This window comes from Amblyomma mixtum, chromosome 1, assembly GCF_055824585.1.
Source record: "Amblyomma mixtum isolate Tamu chromosome 1, ASM5582458v1, whole genome shotgun sequence".
NCBI classification, from domain to species: Eukaryota; Metazoa; Arthropoda; class Arachnida; order Ixodida; family Ixodidae; genus Amblyomma; species Amblyomma mixtum.
Window position 1 is genome coordinate 308,691,413 of NC_143012.1, and position 16,145 is coordinate 308,707,557.

At 43.5% G+C, this 16,145-nt stretch overlaps 1 protein-coding gene across 1 annotated transcript; it reads right to left on the reverse strand.

The window, feature by feature from the left end:
* Window positions 1-1,043: 1,043 nt before the first annotated feature.
* LOC149372372 (methylmalonic aciduria type A protein, mitochondrial-like) lies at window positions 1,044-16,130 on the reverse strand. The gene is made up of 5 exons (XM_089566836.1): window positions 15,667-16,130; window positions 15,479-15,601; window positions 13,025-13,195; window positions 6,159-6,394; window positions 1,044-1,376 (listed from the first exon to the last, which is right to left on the reverse strand). The coding sequence occupies exons 1-5, from the start codon at window positions 15,968-15,970 to the stop codon at window positions 1,086-1,088; spliced, it is 1,125 nt and encodes a 374-aa protein (XP_089422962.1). The 5' UTR covers window positions 15,971-16,130; the 3' UTR covers window positions 1,044-1,085.
* Between the last annotated feature and the right edge of the window lie 15 nt (window positions 16,131-16,145).

A 16,145-nucleotide genomic window follows, 5' to 3' on the forward strand; every position in this document is an offset into this window, starting at 1 on the left:
TTCGTTGCTGATTTTTCAAGCAGGAAACAGAATTTCAAACACACTCTTTGTTCTCTTAACTTTTCCATAAAGACTTCGCAGGCGGAACAAAATAACAGCAAGCGAAACACAACACTACGCTCAAATGTTAACCTACAAACTGATGCCGTCTGCACAGCTGTTTCGTGAAGGCCTCTACTAACCCTATCTAGTGGTAGACCTCTCTACTACGTCTATGAATGGCAGTGCGCTCTCAGTTTGGTTTTTTTTTTCGGGTCCCCCTCGTACACACACCAATTGGACACCATGCAATTAATGCTACATTAAGTCAACACTACCAAGTAAGTTCTACACAAGACACCGTCATCTTTGTATATTTTATGGGATTGCCCAGAATCTGAAAGGTTAAATGCTAAAATCAGGAAAAGTAAATCCTTCCCTGCCTTTGGACCTGCGCAGCTGGATCTAGCCACAACTTCAGCAGATCAGCAAATTTTTGTCAAACACATTACACGAAAAAACTGCCAGACAAGAACCTAGGACATAGGATCTCTCACAATGCCCCTACCTTTTGATTACTCTACACCGCTTGGAGTCTCGTCCTCTAACAGGGGCCTTGGACAAAACCTTCCTCACAAAGGAAAGTGGTGAAAGCGCCCCTGAGGTTCTTAAAATACTAGGGGATTGTGTTCACGTCTGTGCGCCCTCTGTCCCCTTGTCATAGTGGTCGATGGACACTTGAAAAACTCGTTTCGTTGCCGCTCTTTTTCCTTTTTTTTTTCCCTTTGTTCCCCTCCCTAAGTGTAAGGTAGCCTGCCGGGCATCGCCTGGTTAACCTCCCTGCCTTTCCGTCCTTCTGTTTCTCTCCCTGTGGCAACTGTATGTGCATGTAAACACAGGCGCACATATATGCATGTCAGCATTAATCACTTTATGCAGGGCACTGGCAAATGTATTCAAACCAAAATAATTCACAACCACATACTGCTAAATTTACAAGTCAATAATGATACGGAAGTTGCTCCATTGTGCCTATTTGTACTTTCTTAGGAATTCTGCCTCACTTGGAAAACTAAGATTTTGTTTATTCACATTTGTACAGTTCTTCAGCTGTCTCCTTTAAAGAATTGAGACATCAGCTGGTCGCAGGCGTGGCCAGGTGTGACTGTTTCATCAATAACTGCTTTTTCCAGCTCGGCTGTGCAAGCAGCAATGTCGGGATGACTACGGAGCCGGCGCTCCAGTTCCGAGCCCACGTACGTCCACAGCCAGCGCACACGCTGCTGCCGCCGCCGATTTTCCAACTCCCCAGAAGGTTCCAGAGCTTGCCTGTACTCTTGCACGACATTCCACAGTTCGGAGATGCCTACCTTGGCCTTTGCAGACACTTGGAGCACCTGTAAATGACGAGCATGCCATGCAGATGCAAACATTAGTGCACAGTAATTGTAGGAACACAAAACATTACTATTCGCTGGAGCCATAACCTTGCAGCTTGCAACTGTGGAAAGAAACACCACCCTCGCATTTCTCATAACATGCCAGGTAGAGACTTACACAAGCTGTAACTGCTGTTTAGTGCAGCAAATCGTAAAAACTATTAAAATGTATCGGTAACAAAGCTCTCGTCTCCTACAACAGCATTAAGCATACACAAAACAACCTTCCAGAATCAACAGAAACAAAAGCAAGACACATGATGGAGGTTTGAAAGTCATCAGCAGGAGTTCAACCACATCAACTGCAAGACAAGGGGTCCTGAACTGACCTCCAATTAACCCTGTCTTGAATCAGAAGTGGCCACCCTATCCTCACAAATTTTTTAACCTCATCTGCCCACCTGCCTCTCAGCCACCCCTGCTATGTTTGTCTTCTCTAGTAATCTACACTGTTACTCTGAGGGACCATTGTTTATCTGCTTTCTGCAATGTATGCCTTGCCCATGTCCACTTTCCTCACCCTGATTTCTGCTAGGTTATCATTAACTCGCGTCTGTTCCCTAGCCACTATGCTTTTTTCCTGTCTTTTAAACCTTTGTGCAGCAGCAGAACATGTGTCCCACCTGCTGCAAGTGCCTGCAAATGGAAAATGGTGCACTTACACACCATATTTTTGCATACGGAATACTACCGAATTATCAAAGAAGCCATGCAGTGCATTCTTATATTTTATATTTCATATTTTATATTTTGCTAATAGGCTTTGTTGGTGTTCTGTGTGTTTTTACAAGCGCAGGCGCACTGTTCGACGTGGCATTAGTTTGATGGGAAAAATAAATTTTGAAAAACTGTTGAGCTTTCGAGCCTTTTACATTACTCGATTGCCTAATAATATTTCATGAAGCAATTTTCAATTCTAATACAAGTTGTCTAATACATCCAAAAAAACTGCGGTAAGGATATGTAGCACATCTGAGATCTTTTTACGAAGTTATTGGTACAACTGCGTGCCCCTTTTTTCAATAAAATCAGTTGTCAAAGCAGCTTGAAAGTGATGTCATTCAATTCCTAGAGTCTTTCTGAGTGCAGTTTCACCACTTGCATGTATATGAGACGTGCACACAGCTTGTGCTTTATTGAAGAAGGCACAGCTTGCACCTTACAAAGGTGCAAGCTGCATTTTTCTCAATTTACCTTCAAGTGTTTTTCTTGATTTTCAAGCCTCATCCCATATGCGAGCACTATCAAGATATAGCAATTGCTGTATGTAAACAACTTAATATTTGCGATGGTCTAATTTTCACATTTTTGCGAATCGCAAACAACTTGTAAAAAATTGGTTCCACGAATAAAATGCCCAAAGTGCCAACCTTTCAGCTCTGAAAGAAAATTTCTCGCTGGTCAGCACACTGTTCCTATGTCACGTGTTGTCATGATGGTCACGTGTTGTCACGTGGTGTCACGTGATGGTCACGTGTTGTCCAAGTCTTTCTCTGTCCGTGTTTTCTGCGTGACCACTAGCGACAGGCCAAACAGCGTCTGAAATGGTGCTCAGCTGGGTTAGGTTGGTTGGCCCGCTGTAGCTGAATGGTTAAGCCACCGTCGCTGCGGCCTAGCGTGAAGCTCAGAAAAATGAAACCGAAACTATACGATTTGATACATCAGTGGTATGGGCAAGGTTTCTCCTTTACCTCAACCTATCATCTGTCTGGTTGGTTGGTTTATGGTTTATGGGGTTGGCTATGAGAGACGCCGTAGTGGAGGGCTCCGGAAATTTCGACCACCTGGGGTTCTTGCACTGACATCGCACAGTACACGGGCCTCTAGAATTTCTCCTCCAAAGAAATTCCAGCCGCCGCGGCCGGGATCGAACCCGCATCTTTCAGGTCAGCAGCCGAGCACCATAACCACTGAGCCACCACGGCGGCATCTGTCTGTTCTCGAAGACGGAGCCATTATGAAGCAGTTTGTTCATCCTCATGCTTGCTGTCATGCACAAGGCAGGTGTGCACAGGCGACATTGCAGCATGGAACTCTGTTTTAAGTTCGGCTATTTCAAAGGTTTTTTGTCGCACCAGTCATACCCGTACGCAGCCTCCTTAGGTAACCTGTTGAAATTAACCGGTGCGAGGCCCGCAGCGTCGGACCATGATCGAGCCTGCAGTTCAAATTATCCGGATATCCGAATTAACGAGCTTTTAGTGTGCTGTGTTTTCTCTCTATTTACTGATGAGTTACAGACGGTACCACAAAAGGAGCTTTAGGGGACCTTACCACTTCTACCTCGCAAAAATTAGTGCCCGTATAACATTCAGGTGAAGTGCAACTTCGGCTGAATTAGCGAAATATTGAGATCACGAGAAATAGGCTGTTTGCAGTATATACTTTTCTCTGGAGGAATGGACGTTGTAAGCTGCTACCCATGAAAGTCTTGCAGGCATAGAAATATTGCTTGGTATCTCATACTCTGCACCAGGAGCTGCACATATATGTGCAGCAGTCCTGCAGTGAGGCAGCTGTGTTTGCTCTCAAAGTTGATCACGACAGACTGTGCTTGTCTTCCCCACTTAAATACTTAACAGCCCAGTAAAGCACAGATTTTATATTCTTTTTAGCATCCTATACCATGTGCTCCTCGTGCAACTAAAAATAGGCTTTTTGATGCAGAAAGATGCCTTATTCGGCAAAGTAATACCAGCGCTAATAGTTACCTTTTTAACCATTACAGATAGGCACCTGGCTGCAATTAGAGATTTGTACCTTACCATTTGTGTTAGTCATATTAGTTTTTAGAATTTTTAAAACATGATTACCCTAGGCACTGTGGCTGAACAAGTTTTGGCCACTTCTCGAGCAATTCGAAAGTCGCGCACCCGTTTTGCCCTCAAAGTGACGCCCACAAGTGAACATCACACCGCACTGCACGTATACCGAGCCAAGTAAACCACTTTTCCAGTTATTAAATATCCTTCCTTTTGACCTTTTGCACTCTTTAAAGATAGCGGTGTGTGTAAACAACATAGTCAAATATAATCAACCTTTCAATGCCTCCCTGTTTCGCTCATCTTCTCGACTCTCAAGAAACCTTACACATAGTAACTTTAATCTACCACCGAATTATAACGTTTACAGCGAAAGATTGGTGCAGTTTTCAGGAGCCAAGGTTTGGAATGCTTTACCCCCAGAAATAAAACAGCCTCATGAAACAAATAGAGAATTGCGAACATACTTTATGAGCCTTATTTGCCATATGTGACAGTTGTCTTCGGTTTGTGTCTGTTGTACCATGTTGTTCATGAAAGATTTTTTTCATTCTGCTGTAAAATGCACATTATTTAATTTTTTCCTTGTTGTATGATGTATTTGGGTCTTTCGCCGTGATTTTTTGCTTTTCATTTTTCACAAGTGCTGTGTCATTGCCTTCATATATTTTGTTTCTGAACCCCACAATAGCCTCTGGCTATGGGTTCAGTCAGTGTTTTGGTAATTTGTATGGCAAAAGTAGAAATAAAATTAATGAATGAAATGAATGACCTTCTCGTCACCACCTCGGCAGCAGCAGTGGTGATCAGTGGTGATCAGCGCCACTGAGTGGCACCATTTGATGGACACCACTGTGCGCACACAGCTGGCGCGTGATTTTCCAATTGCGTGAGAAATGGCCAGAACTTTCTGAGCCACAGTGCCGAAGGTAATTCGCATTTTCAAAATTTTAAAAACACATGTGGCTATTACTAAGGATCAGTTATGCATCTCTAAATGCAACCAGGTGCCTATCTCCTTTCTCATGCAACCAGGTGCTTATTTATAATATCTAAAAAATTAACTACAGAACATAGTTAACCACCTTACTAGTCAATATGATTCAACTGTTTTCTGACAAAAAAAAGCCATCCTTCCGCATCAAAAAACCTATTTTTAAAAATTAGTGGCGGGCTTCCCTGAAACACCTGAACCCTGAAACAGCTTTCTGGCGCAAAAAATGTTATACAAGCTGACAAACTATCACAATGTAGGCTCTGTGCTTCTCATGTATTACATTCTGTTTATTCATCTGAGCTGTGCATACTTTCCAAACAAAATAATTCTTCTCTTGTGGATAGTTGAAAACATGAAAAGGGGGGGGGGGGGGGGGGGAGATCTTGGGGTATCTGTAGTTTCAGCCAGGGTCTTCACCTCGGCAGACGCGGGTCTCTTCTTTCGCTCCTTCCTCTTATCTTTTAACTCTCGTCTATCTGCACATGGCAGTGGTGGTGGCTCGGCTCGAGCCAGTACTTTCCTTTTCATCCTTCACTCAGTCGCAACAACAACAACAAAAAAGTGTTCTGAGCATGCGTACACATGAGTCAATGTTATTAGTGTCCGATATAGTATGTCTTATCTTCTGTGTGATGTATGCTCGTGTATGTGTCGATTTCCATGACAGGATATGTGATTCTCAGTTTCAATTCTCCTGTGAAAATGTTTGCACCAGGCTCAGCGCCGCCCTGCATTCCTCACAAATCAGTTTTCCTTTTGCACCTTAATAATAAGCCACAATTGGAACCAATTTCAAAACCTAGTTGGAACCACCTGAAATATTGAATCATGGTTCGAATTAAAATTCAAATTTTTTTTTTAATGGTCCCATTTGTCAAGTGGTTTCATTTGCCAAGTAGTCCCTGTCCAATAGCCCACTTTAAGTGGTCCCACTTGTGAAATTTCAACCTGGGATGCCGTCACAGACGTGTGAAAACCAACCTTGGGCCTCCAGTGGTGGCTCCGAGCCTTCATGAACTTGAGGGCACTGATGTACTCTGCGGCCATGCGCCTGACCTCTGGGAGGTGGTCACCGTCAGCTTTTGTGACGGCGATAAGATCAGCCATTTCCACAATTCCTCGCTTAACTCCCTGCAGCTCATCACCACCGCCAGGAGGGATCAGCAAGAGGAACAGGTCCACCATGTCTGCGACCATGTACTCGCTCTGCCCAACGCCTACGTGCAAGGCAAAAAAAAAAAAATCGAAGGGAACACTTAATGAATGAGTTAATTTCCATATATGCAGAAGGTTACTCTCTACTTTACATTCATAGATCCCTGGAAGTCTTCATACCCATCCTGATGCAGAGGTGCAGTGGTTAGTTATTACGCCACTGCCCTGCAATGGCAGGTGCTCTCAGCAGAGGACCTTGTGCGGCCCCGGTTGCTCTTCCCGAGCAACCAATGATTATTTTAACTGCAACCTGCCATGGTGGGAAGTTTGTTCACTATCCAGTGGGCAGGTTGTCATGATGCCGCAAGGTCCAGTGAACTAGCTGGCCCACACATCTGCCTCCTAGGTGGCTGCCAGAGCCATGCTCATGATTTTGGCTCACAATGCAAACACCGACAACGCACACAATGCCGACTCCAGATTTTCTAAAGAATGGGGCTTTTACCGCTATTGTGTTAAAAATACACAGACTGCAATGTCAAGGTAGTAGCCACAGTGTCGAGGCCACAGCACTTTATGAATGGGTGATGATGCGTTTCAAGAGGCAGGAGCAGCAAAGAGGCACATTAGAGACATGTGGTGCCCAGTCATAGTCTGATTTATTCAGGAAACGGAATGTGCACATGCAGGTATAATGGGCAGCATTTTCCAGGCAACATCACAAAACTCTCACGTTGGCAGAGATTTGAGGATATAGCTATGACGACGCCATCAATGCACAATCTTTTAGTGTGCCGCTGGCTTGATGCCAGTGCACGCTTTGTTCCACGATGCGATATAGTGACTAAGCAGTGCCACTACATTGCTCTTTTAAAAAGCATTCAGTCTTAATAGCGGCTGACAGTTCATTGAATCTTCAAATGAAGAGAATATATGGCGTGACAAAAAATAATGTCGTACCATGGCGTCAAATGAAACACAAACAAGACTATTGAAACGGGAACAACAAAATGAGAAAATTTTAGTTGAGGGAGGCTGACTTGATTTTAATTTCCATGGTGTGAAGAACTTTATGTGGAAGTGTTAACAGACCCCGTTTATACTTCTGCTCCAGCAGTTGTTATTTTGGCATACTTGTTTTAGTATTTCAGTTCTCCTGTTCATTTCCTTTGATGCTGAAGACAACCTGTTGATGTCAACCTGTTCAGCTGTGTTGCAACAATAATGGTGTTCTCAGGACAGCAAAGAGGCTGTCATCAGGCATACTGAGAAACCAAACTTGTGGAGTTGGACAGCACCAAGGACAGCACGTTGTGGGATCAGAAAAATGCCAGAAAAATAGCCAATGATGGTGACAGGGGAACGTTCATCGGCGTTCATGAAGAGTCTTCACATGACCACCTGAGCGTAGCACCTAGGTTTTGAAAGCCTTTAATGCCTCATCGTTGTGGACAGAAGGCTGTCAGAAGAAGCTTGTCAGCAGAGGTGTCTTTTGGCGGGTGTCCACCAAGATATGTGAGACAGTTACTGCATAATTTCCTTTCCTCAAATACACTCAAATACAATTTTCATTTTCTTCATTACAGGGGGGGGGTCCACCAAGATGACTGAGAATTACTGCGCCATTTCCTTTCCTCAAAAAGCGTTGTGTTCAAAGGGCAAGGCATCCCGCATTAGCAGTTAATGAGTATTCAGTCATTAATCAGTAATTAGTCATTACTTAATAATCAGTCATTATTTATGTGTGACACCATCCAGTGGTGACATCACCAGTGCCACAGAGGCAGTCAAAGTGGTGCTTTCGCCTCTACACACTTTAACAGTCAAAGTGCCCCCTGAATTTTTTCTTTTATGTCTACATGCATTGAAGGATCTTTTCATTGTTTTTTTTTTTTGTTTTGCGATTTTCCCTGAGTCGGCATACGACCAAAGTTGGCTTGCTTAGATTTGAGTAAATAAAATATTATCTAACAAGCTTAGTGAAGGTAGCACAGGATGCTTCCCACCTAGCTGCTCATTTTGCGACCCACAACTGGCTTTGTCAGGGCATCACTAGCCAGTCGCATAATAAGAAGTTGTACGCCCACGTCAATCATGCTGCCACATGCATCCTCCAACCCAGCTGCACTGTCCATGAAAATCGCAACTGGTACACACAAGTACCATCCCCTTTGACCAGAGAGAAAAAAAAAAGAAAGTAACTGAACTCATCACATGAACAGTTGGTGCTGGTCAGTGGATCTGTAAAGTGAGAAGGTACTTCTGCACCTTGTTAATGTCATGTGTTCACACCTCGTTAGCAAATCATGCCACTGCCACGACTGCCGCACAGGTGAAGCTGGCAACTACACAAAGTCCTAACTGCTGCCCATCTTGACACCCGGGTTCAAAAACATCAAGAAAATGCGGAACAATGAGAGTGGACACAACTACACTTGCAAATACCATGCCAGGTTTTCTCAAAACTGGGCAAAACAGCTCTGCTGAGTTGTCTGCACCAAAAATAAGAGAAAGAGCAAGCCTAAACTACAGAACCCAAATCTATGCATGCCTTCCCACCTCTCCAAACCCCTAACTGATTACTGCTCATATTTTCATATTATTTTGATAATACATCTGTTTTTGACAATGACTGTGCTGAGATAAAAAGATTAATTTTCTAAATGAACACAAATCGTGCCCCTAAAGCAGGCTCTATTGATTGTAGTTGTTGAATGCTCTGCGTTCATACCACTGGACATGCTACCTCCATTTGTTGCCAAAGTTATCAGCCGAGCTTTACACAAAGCATAAGCAACATGGATGTCTGGCAACGACTGTCTTAAAACTCTCGCCAAGTGAAGTGCGACTGAGCTACACACTGACTCAGCCATTTTACAAAAGCAGATGCATCCCTTGCACTAGTGCAAGTGCCATTTACAGTCAAGCCCACTTATAACAATATTCAAGTGCCATGGAAATACCATTGTTATAACCAATAATTGTTATAACAAGGTTGTGCCGAAAAAAAGAAAAGATGACAAACTTCAGAGCATTTATTGACAGTAAATACCCGGAGGGGTTTGATTGTTCTAATGCCTGTAAAAGCTCGTTAATTCAAACTTCAGGGAACCGGAACAATGTTCACCGATGACCAAAGCACCGCCACCACCATCACTGCGCCACCGGGAGCTTCGCGTGCCTCCACGTCACAGGAATCAAGCCGGCTTTCCGGAAGTGATTCTTATGGGAAATTCAAAAAGCATGCAGAACTAAGGGTGCAGTGACAGCTGACAAGAGAAAAACCGCTCTGGCTGCATGCATGCGCACTGCACCGACTGATTGGGGATACGCATGACGTGCGTAGCCAACACAGCAGCTCTCCTGATGCGATGACGCCTGCCTCTTTTGATTTCGTGGCGTTGCTGCGCCAGCTTAGTCCATTGGTCGGCCCCACACGTGCGCGCTTTTGTGTTGTAAGCATGGTTTTGCTGTTGTGGTTGTAGCATTTCCTTCTTTCTTTTTCTATAATGGTTGACACTCAATTACCAGATTTAATTGTTATAACCAATAATGCGCCTTGACAGCATTGCTATAAGCAGTTTACTTTACCATAGAACACATGGCAAAGCTGATGGTGCCATGACCGACCATTGTTATATCCGATATATTGTTATAACCAGTATTGTTATAAGTGGGCTTGACTGTATATGTTTATTTCTGCACAGTGATTCTTAGGTGTAATTCAGCTTATCGAATGGCAGCATCTGCTGATGGGCCATGCATAAAGAGGCAAGATCACAGGAATTTCTTACCAGTAGCTAACAACTACCTCAACCTCTCACAGGAATTCCTTGGCACTTTTTGAAGCTAGAGGGTTCCCAGATGCCGGAAAGTTAGGGAGCCCCCACTGCACGCCTTCCTCTGAAGCTCTAAAGGGGGCTTTATAATACATCTTGGAGCATTGCTCATTATGCCATGTGTGAATTCTTAAAGTGATGTGGATAAAGACGCAAAAAGAATGATAGAAATCGGCATCAACAAGCAGAAGTCATTCAAGTGAGAAAATTCAAAATAGAAGAAAGCAACACACTTCCCTCAATTAGGCTTTTTGAGGCCTTCACCTCTGGTTTTGCTCTTTTGATGATGCAATTAGGCACTGTTCAAATAGCCTATCTGCACATTTAGTGGCACTTTGCACTCTGAGGTTGCCTATTTGCTGTAGCTCGCTGTTACCACATCGGTCACCTCACATTGCTTTGCCACCATATTTCTGCCACTCTGGTCGTTCAACATCAGGCACAATCTTCTACAAACGATCACTTAGTAAAACACGTTGCGGGGCTAGTTGGTTATGCATTTTTCTTTCGTTAAAATTTAGGCAGCGCTAACTTTTAGGACGAATACACAGAGGACATGACAGGTATAGGACATGCTGGTATAGTTGGAGTCAGCGCCCGTCCTGTCATGTCCTCTGTGTATTCGTCCTAAAAGTTAGCGCTGCTTAAATTTTGACGAAAGAAAAATTCTACAAACGAGCAGTGTCTTGTGCAAGACTTCTTTCAAGAAGGAAGGGGATACACCAAGAAAGATCCTAGCTGTACTTTTCCACTGTCCAGTCCTCCTGGCGACAATGAAACCAACAACCTTCAGGTCACTACAGGCAGGCTCAGCAGGTGTGAGTGTGCAACTTGTTGGCACTGCATCACATTGATATTGTCGCTATTTGTAACCAGTGGACATCATTGGAAGGTGAAAATAAGCACAGAGGGCTCCTGCAGTAGAAGTGCACACAGTGGTGCCTGTACTGGTATTTCCTGTATTAGTTTTGCAGTTTTCTTGGCACTTATGCACACTGTGTATCGGCTTAGTGCAAAAAAAAGTGATAAAAATAACCTAACATATTTGGGAGAAGCCAACAGCCACAGAAACCAAGGAGCACAGGGGATTTTTTAATTTATTATTATTTTTTTTGTGGTGTTGATCAAGTAAGAATATTACTGAATATGTTGTCGCTTAAAGCTAATTGATTAGAAAAGCAGAAGAAAAAAACAACCACATGCTGCCGGTGGGATCCGAACCCACGACCTCCGAATTACGCGTCCGGTGCTCTACCTCTGAGCTACGGCGACGGCTGTCAAACCTTCAGCTTTCGGGGGTATTTATGTTTACATATAACCTAACCTTGAGAGTGTTCATCAGCGCCACCCACGTTCATAAGCGGCGGACGTAGAACGTCCTGAGTTACCGCTGGTGTGACGTAGAACGCCATCGAACGGCGAGGGTGGAAGCTGGGTGAGAACCCTCTTATGCTTCCTATGGCGTCAAGGCTGCCAGAACCGAGACCCTCGCTAAGCAATTAAGCAAACAAGGGAAGGGGAATGAACTGAGAAATTTTAATCATTAGATGCTCACAAAATGATGTCAGGCACTTTATATGTGCGGCTGAAAACTCGTTCCTGGGAGTAATACTGCCAGTGTTTCTCAAACTAACCAAAGAATATTAAGTAACTGAACATCAGGATAAGAAGTGACACTAACAGTGCTACTATGTCCAACTCTACACAACCCTCAAATGTACCAGACATGCTCCGCTCTAGTGATGTTTCAAGCTTCAATATGAAATTTCCTCAGTTAGGCCAAAAAATCCCTATTTCAGGTCCTTTTTCCCTGCAGTAGATTGAAAATTTGGTCATTTAAAAAAAAAGTGAAACAACCTTGGTTCTTAAAATTCACTTTTCACCAAATTTCACCTCTCAAATTCCCCCTCCCCCCCGCCCCACCAAAAAAAATATCACTGCTCAGTTCACATTAAGAGAGGCTCTCTCACTCCTCTCAACTTAACAGAATGCAGCTGCACTTAGGTCAAACTGCAGTTCGCAAGTATTATCCCAGATCCACACAATTCTCTAGTGTGACTCTGAAATGCTAATGCCATGCTAGTTTTTGTGCCAGAGAGGTAGATGATTTTCTTCATAAAGAATGCCACAGCCTCCAAGTTCGCTGGAACCATCTTTTGTAGCTGTAGGTGGCATCAGCAGGGCTGTACTTGTTACAATAGGCCCTTAGACTACCCTGCAATTTGAGGCACCTTGTCCTAGCAAGGGGCAGGTAGCTGTAATAGGCATCTCTTCCCATGCTGGGACTTCAATATAGAATCCACACTGCTATTTTAGGCACAATTTTGTGTGCCAGAGTTTATTTGCATGCCATGTGCAAATATTTGAAATCAAATTTATTTTCTCAGAGTCATGAGAAATCAAATTTATTTTCTCAGAGTCATGTTACCTCCCACAACTAGCATTAAAATGAATTTTGTCATAGAATTAAAGAAAAACTATAGCGAGACACCATCTGCATTGCATGGAAGATGAAGGAAACACCAAACAGCCTAAAACTCTTTAATGAAAAAACTAAATGAGGAAATGCTCTTTCAACAGCTGCAAAAATGTATAAATTTTTTATACAAAAATTGCAACAGTTGAAAAAAACAAACTTCAATCATCCAGCGAGGAGTGATCTATACAAAGTGCAACAACTGGCACAGGTAGGTGACCTGATGAGAATAAAAACTAGAGGAAGCAAATTTATACAAACATGCATACATTTGCAACAATTACACAACATGCACAAGCCAAGAAAGTGTGGATAAATTAGCTTATATGCCTAGCATGCAAAATGTAATCTAAAAGGTCAGTTTCAGGGGAACTCACCAACAGTCTCCACCAAGACCACATCGTATCCAGCACATTCGCAGAGCTGGATGGCATCGCACGTGGTGCGTGTTACCCCACCAGAATGGCCTCTGGTTGGTGATGGCCGGATGTAGGCATTAGGATCCCTGGTCAAGTGGGTCATTCGCGTCTTGTCTCCCAGCAGAGAACCTGAAGAATATTTGGTTTGGTTTGGTTTATGGGGTTTAACGTCCCAAAGCGACTAAGGCTATGAGAGACGCCGTAGTGGAGGGCTCCGGAAATTTCGACCACCTGGGGTTCTTTAACGTGCACTGACATCGCACAGTACACGGGCCTCTAGAATTTCTCCTCCAAAGAAATTCTAGCCGCCGCGGCCGGGATCGAACCCGCGTCTTTTGGGTCAGCAGCCGAGCACCATAGCCGCTGAGCCACCGCGGCGGCTTGAAGAATATTCATGCAGTAACTTAAAGCAATGCAAACATGCCTGGCCAAGTAAGGCGCACGAAAATTATGTGCAGCGTTTTATGTAGTCACCTTGGCAAAAACCAAGAGGGTGCAATAAGCTTAAGGAAGCAAGAACTTCCCTTTTCAGTTATCAACTGTAGGGACTTGGCCAGAAATGAAAACAGCTCAGTTTCCCAAAGGTAGCATTTATATACTCTACATCATACTTAGCATGCCACACTGGGAAACCTACACAAACAATGCAGTAGCAAAAAAAAAGTACTAATTTATGCATACAACCTCTATTTTAGTCCAATGTATTAAAGGGTATCCTCCAAGGTTTCAATTAAGGGAGTAATTACTCATTGGCATCCATACCTGACTACAGCCACACAGATTGCAAAGGAAAGCTAAACAACTTTCTCAGAAACTATGCAGTACCCAAATGCAAAAATAAATCCATCTTTCAACTGCAAAGTTTCTCAAAAAGCTGATTAGCTTAACTCTGTAGTTATACGGCAAAGCAAAAATGGATGCTAATGTAAAATTACTCCTTTAACTTTTCTTTAGCCATGCCTTGACAAGAGGAACAATGAAGAGCTTAAAAGTACAATATGGAATGCTAAAATCCAAAGTGCTGTAATGTAGAGAACTTCCACATTGTTACGGTAGTAACCAAATGCTGTGTCAGAACTATAATGGGCTTGGTTATTGCTTGGTCTAAGCCAACACTGCCTTTGATTCTTTTCTCTGAACAGTAAGCAGATATAGTCAGTAGGCTGCTGGCTTCAGCAGCACGCAATGTCTGAAATGGTTTATAATTATTTATAGCAAGGGAAAAATTCATCATTGTGTGTGAAACAAACCACGGCTGATTGCCAAGCTAGAGCAGCTGCTCGAGCAACTGAACAACCAGAAGCTACAAAGTCCTGCTGTTAAGCTTTCCATTTTTGAAACTACTCCTTTCTTGTAGAGAGTTCTGCAGAGAATTTCAAGAGGAGTGCCATGCTTTGAGTTGTATATCCCATCCCACAACCTGTTGGCAGTAGAATGGAGGCTACAAGTTCTGGGTGACAGCTCCTAAGCCTGTATGATCGGCTCATAAACATGCGAGAACAGCACATTTGAGGAAACCTGCACATTGCACTTGCAGCTGCAACTGCGCTGCCAAGAACTTGAAAGACAGCGTAGACGTGAACATAGCTCTACTCTATCAAATGGAAGGCTGAGAACACAGTTTCCTGTTTATAAGCCAAGTTGGCAGTGCAACTGCTCTGGTTTTGTGACGGTTCCAGGCTCAATACTTACACCCAATGAGTCTTTATTCAGCTATGAAGCTTTTTTCGGAGAAACTGAGTTGGTTTTCCTTGTAGCCATAGCACTTTAAAGAGAAGTAGAAGGAAAGTTTTCCTTTCATGATATCCACGAAATGGATGCAATGGTAATGATTTTCTTACAGACATTAAAACGGGCCTTCAGCAAGATGCCAGCAGTGCCAATCGCCACTCATGCAAGCCAAAGAATAGTAATGCAACGTATGCAAAAATTTGACACTCTGTGCTCATTTGTGTTTCAACATGCACTAAATCATTACAACTTATATACAGCAAAAACAAAAAAGGGCCTTTCACTAAACTTAAGAATAACTAGAAAACACTGCTTTGCAACTAATGGTAAATATTTAAGCCCTTCACACTGTTTTAACAGTGTAAAACTAAAAGCGAAGTTCGTGCATGACCTATAGACTGCGCAGAACAAAACAGATTTAGCAGGAGGGCTTCATTCACAAGAAACCGTGAGGGGAAAAAGTTTTAGCAAAGAAGTCTGAGCAAACTTGTTAATTAATTACATTCTGCTGCACTGTGAGATCACATATATTGCACTGATGTCCACATTGATCTCAATTGTATTTACAACAAGACTTTTATTTTCGTCAAACTCTCCTGTTGAAGTTCTCAGTGCATGCGATTATGTATACAGTGCATCACACACGAGAACATCTCATCACAAAAACCCAATGCAGCTTACCTCCTGTCACAGCCGAAGATGGATCCACAGTGAGCACAGCAACTTTGTGGCCGGAACCAGTCAGGAATTTTCCGAAAGTTTCGATGAACGTCGACTTGCCAGTGCCAGGCGGTCCCGTGAGGCCTTTTTTGAATAAAGAGCATCTGTTAAAGAAAGCCCAGAGGTATGCCCAACGCAGCACTTCGTACCTATCCGAAACGAACCCAGCTGCCGATCCTTCCTGCGCGCCTTGTTCTCCTGAAGAACCAGCTGTAGCAAGTCCTGTGCCTCTTCGTGGTCCTTGCGAGCTGTTGATTCTATGAGCGTGATGGACTGGGCAAGGGAGGCTCGATCGCTAGCCACAAGCCCTTCGAACAGCCTTCGAATGCGCTCAGATTCAATGGCCTGCGTCGCTGCTGAAACTCGGCTTCCTCGGTTCGTGAGAAACTGGTTCAGGCACAGCGGTCTACGCGTGAACCGATAGGCCCTGGAAGTAACTTGACAGAGCAACATATTTTTAGCCTGTGTCAGATCGCGTAATGCATGTCAAACTCTTAAATCAATTAAATAAATGCACAACTAATTGGCCTTGTTTCAACCACTAACTTTAGTTTCAGTACAGTGAACTAGAGTTTCAGCAACAGCAGTAGCAGCAGCCGCCGCACAGCGATGCTACTGCTATCGATTT